The sequence below is a fragment of the Grammomys surdaster genome, unplaced genomic scaffold (genome assembly GCF_004785775.1).
Source record: "Grammomys surdaster isolate TR1022 unplaced genomic scaffold, NIH_TR_1.0 243, whole genome shotgun sequence".
NCBI classification, from domain to species: Eukaryota; Metazoa; Chordata; class Mammalia; order Rodentia; family Muridae; genus Grammomys; species Grammomys surdaster.
Genome location: NW_021604688.1, coordinates 5,794,774 through 5,798,904, shown reverse-complemented (window position 1 = coordinate 5,798,904; position 4,131 = coordinate 5,794,774). Strand labels below are relative to the sequence as shown.

General features: G+C 42.0%; 1 protein-coding gene across 1 annotated transcript in view; it reads right to left on the bottom strand.

Moving 5' to 3' along the window:
- Positions 1–1,487: 1,487 nt before the first annotated feature.
- Fhod3 (formin homology 2 domain containing 3) overlaps positions 1,488–4,131 on the bottom strand; it is a 416,588-nt gene continuing 413,944 nt past the window's right edge. Inside the window, exons 24-25 of the mRNA XM_028774845.1 lie at positions 3,390–3,551; positions 1,488–2,083 (exon numbers count right to left, since the gene is read on the bottom strand). Of these exons, the coding sequence (XP_028630678.1) occupies positions 2,001–2,083; positions 3,390–3,551 (245 nt within the window). The 3' untranslated portion in view covers positions 1,488–2,000. The remainder of the gene's footprint in view (positions 2,084–3,389; positions 3,552–4,131) is intronic.

Here is a 4,131-nt window from a genome sequence, read left to right as displayed (position 1 = left end):
ACACACACACACACACAAATAAAATTCCTTATAACTCAGTAACATTCAAACTCATCTTCATATTAGAAATAAGGCGTTGGAAATGCAATGATCTTTTAAATATTCTCAAGCCCTATCCACACTCTAGACCACCTCAATTACAATGTCTTGGGGAGGACAGGAAGGAAGATAAAGATACCAGTAGCTCTCTGTACACTAGCTGAGTACCATACACAGAGTTTGGTGGGCATCTTTGCCCTGCTACATGATCCCATACTATAATGAGAATATTCAAAACAAAGCTCTAAATAAGACCTCTCCTTAACTAGCTGCAAAGCAAGAAATTAGTTAGCCTTGCTTGCTTCTTAGAAGATTTTGATCCCTAAAATTAACATTATATTCTCCCAGTCACCCGCAGAACCCTGGGGGCCACCAGAAAACCACTGAGTATCCATTCACCAAGCAGCATGACAACAACGCAGCTTCCTATCTTTGTCCTGTGTGATAGATAGCTCATGCCTACATTCAGTGCTGAGGCAATAAGCCAGTGCCCTCGAAGCCATTAAACCACATGCAAAATGATTCACATACAAAAGGAAAATGACTATAATACCCTATGTGTCCTTTTCTGGGAGGCAATTAAATCAGTTCCCTAGTCTGTAATCTATAAACCTCATTGACATGCCTAGGCTCTCATGGAGTGCATACATCCATCAGGAAGCCTCTTGCAAGTGCCTGCTTGATAAAGTATTCTCCCACCACAGGTTATGGAGGCCACAGTCGAGGGGGTAAGTATAATTATTTTATCTTTTTATAGATAACATCTGCTGCATGATATCTACTAATCACCATTCCAGATACAGAGGCACAAGGCTTTTGAAAGGTGGTACATTTGCTCAGCCTCTGAAAGTAGCTACTGTAATGATTTACCTTTTCCTAGTTTCCCATGAGGATATCTGGCCAGTCCAGGAAGTTCCCTGGAAATCTAAGTCACTTTCTAGGCACCTGTAAACCCCAGTGTCACTGAAATTGCTTAGAGTCTTGAATTCCCTCTTGAACATTGTAGGTCTTGACCACTTGTACTTGAGAGAAATGAATATAAAAACCATAACATCCTCCATAGACAGAACTTTACATTCTATTTCATCTGGATGATTAGTAAACTTTATGAGAAAATTAATTTTTACATAAAAGGTAAAAATGTTAGTGTCACAATAGTTCAGACATGGGAAAAGCTACTCTGGTATATTTTAGCATCACTCACACACACCAAACCTCATATGTAAGGTGAAATGCAACTAAGTTAACAACAGCTAACTTTCCCTGCAGCAAAGAGAGATGACTAATTAAACCAGGAGTGTCAAAAAAAAACCTGTTAAGGCTACTACTCAGTCAACAAAATTCAACCCAAATAACTTAGAGATTGCTTAAGAAAGACTCCTTGCTGACTGGGAATGGTGTAACCTACATAACTACTTAAGATGCTCTATGAGAATAAACATTTCTTGTGATGACATTAATCTCTATTTATTTAGTCACTGAAACATGGTGTACATTTATGAGTTTGTATAAACATTTAGTACATCTAAAATCCACAATTGGTAAACAATCTGTGCTTGCAATTGTGTACAACATTGGCATTTATATCTGGACATTTTGTTGTTGTGAAGACCCAGTCTCTGAGTCTAATCTCATTGCCCCGTGTTATCTTAACAACTGTGACAGAAGTGATTTGTTCCTTACAAGGACTGTTGCTTCCTAGAAAAGGTGGCACACTTGGAGCTAATAAACCAGGTATCAAGGAAACAAGAGAAACACAGCTGACTTGATAAAGTACATGCAGGAGATTTCTGGAGATCCATGTCGATGCGCAGTGGTGACACAAGCCATGTGTTACCCAGAAACGAGCACTCAGTTCTAACCATCAGATGTTCAGGTCAAGTCTCCCTGCCCCTACTGAAAGGGGTGGGTCTAGCCAGAGCTGGTCCTCTGCTCAACACATTTCTGAGGGCCTACAAAAGTCACAGCTGCAGTTCAGATGTGCCAACCAGGCCGAGAGCTCTGGCTTCTTCTGGAGTCAGGCCACTCTTCAAGGTCCTTCGCACTGCAGTAGTACCCACAGGTCACAACCAGAGAGACAAGAAGAGAAGGAAGTTGTTAGCAAGAAGGGGCACTGACTAAGAGGCCCTGAGGTTCTGAACTCACTGGTTGATTTGGAGTATTGCTTAAATAAAGATACCTAGAATTTTAAATCTTGGCAGAACACTCTAATGTATGTCCAAGGTTGAGAACCACGACTCCAGAGCCTTGATACTCAACTTGAGTACCAAAGACGGCAGCAGCAGCTTCACCTAGGTGCTGTCCAGAAGCCAATCTTAGCCCATCTGTCTTCAACAGAATTGTATCATTCACCCTGACCCCAGTGTTATTTTCCTTTCTGGGAAAGGATACCCATCAGACACCAAAGGAGATCATATGAAAAAAGCAAGGTATGATGAGTCAAAGAAAATTGGTTTGGCATTCTTTGCCCTTAAAGAAAAGAAAAGTATGGTATTCAGACAAATAGAACCATAAGGCTAACCATTTCGTGTCATACCCCAGTCATCCTTGTGTGAATCCCATGGGCAGGATAAACTGGGAGTATCCTGTATTTGTATTCCTACTAAGTTCTCTGCCAGCCTGGCATCCCTGTGCTTTTATCTGGGGATTTCTTTTCTTCTTATTCTCAGACTCAAAGCCAGTGGACATTCAAGCTGCCTCATGAATGACTCAGCAGCATAGGAAATGAGCCTAAAATCCCCTGGGCCATAACTAATGCTGGCAAATGCCAAGTGCAGTACAGATAGAGGGGCAAGAATGGGCAGCAAGTTCAGACTCAAGGATTAATCAGTTACTTTGATTTAATCAAATGCTATTTGGATGGAAGAGGGAAATCCTGATAAACCTAGAACATTAAACGGTAAGCCTTTGGCTTGACAACTTGGTACCCATGCTTTTGATCGTTAACCTTCCAGAAACTATGGTAAGTCCTGGGAGGAGCCAGTCTTTACCTCAGCAAGTAGCCTCTGGTGCTGGGTGAGGAACAGAAATACAGCCTCTAGCAAACAATCTGGGGAACTACTAGGTAGTAAGCCTTACCTCCATGTACTAGAGGCTTTCAGTGGCCTTTGAGGCCTCATTAGAGTATTAACTTATAGAAGATAAGGCACACACACAAAGTACATTTGACAAGTATGGATGACACTCCTCCCTTCTTAACGGTAGATACTGATAGGACCTTCTTGCTAAGGAGGCAGGTGGGTACTCTTAAGGAGCCACAGAACAGTGATGGGAGCTTCCTTCTGAGTCTCTGACCTTACAGGTAATATTGAAAGGCAAAGAGACAGCCTTGCCCTCCCGAATGTACTCACGAGATTTGCGGTTGGCCCTGGAACGCTTTCTCTCTCGTGGCACCACTCGCTGACTGGGCACTTGGGTGGCTGATTTGACAATGCGGTCCATGATCTCATCAGCTGCATCATCAGTGACACTAGGTAACTCCTCAGTTCCCATAGTCCATGAACTAGTGGATCCTGAAAAATTAGACAACCAGATAATGCCATCTGCTCAGAGAGAAGAAGAAAGAAGCAAAATGTTATTGTTTTTCTATGTAGCTGACATCCATCAGAAGTAGATTCCAACAAAGGTCAGTGACAGTTTCAGAGTTGGTGACATGTCTAGATTGATGGCCTGTCCCCACCTGTGTCTGTTATCATGCTGTGGAAGCCTAAATCAGGACATTTATTTTGTATTTTCCTACAACATAGCTGTGTTACTGTCTCTTTGTTATCTAACTCTCTCCTTTTCTCCTTTGTGTGACATTGCTACCTGCAGGTCCTATGATTATCTGAGGGCACATGACCCAAGCCAATACCCTGCATAGGATCAGTGACATCCAGAAAGGCACATCCAATAGTACACAGAGAGCCACCAAAAGATTACTGACTCACATCTCCATTAGTAGCTTATGTACCTAGTCAATGTCACAGAAACCAATAGGGTTTGTGATACACATTTTATATTGGCATTTCCTCTGAAAAACAAACTTGTCCTCTTCCATCAGCATTAGAGATTTTGACATAGTTTGTCTCTGAAATACCTGTCTGTTCCTTC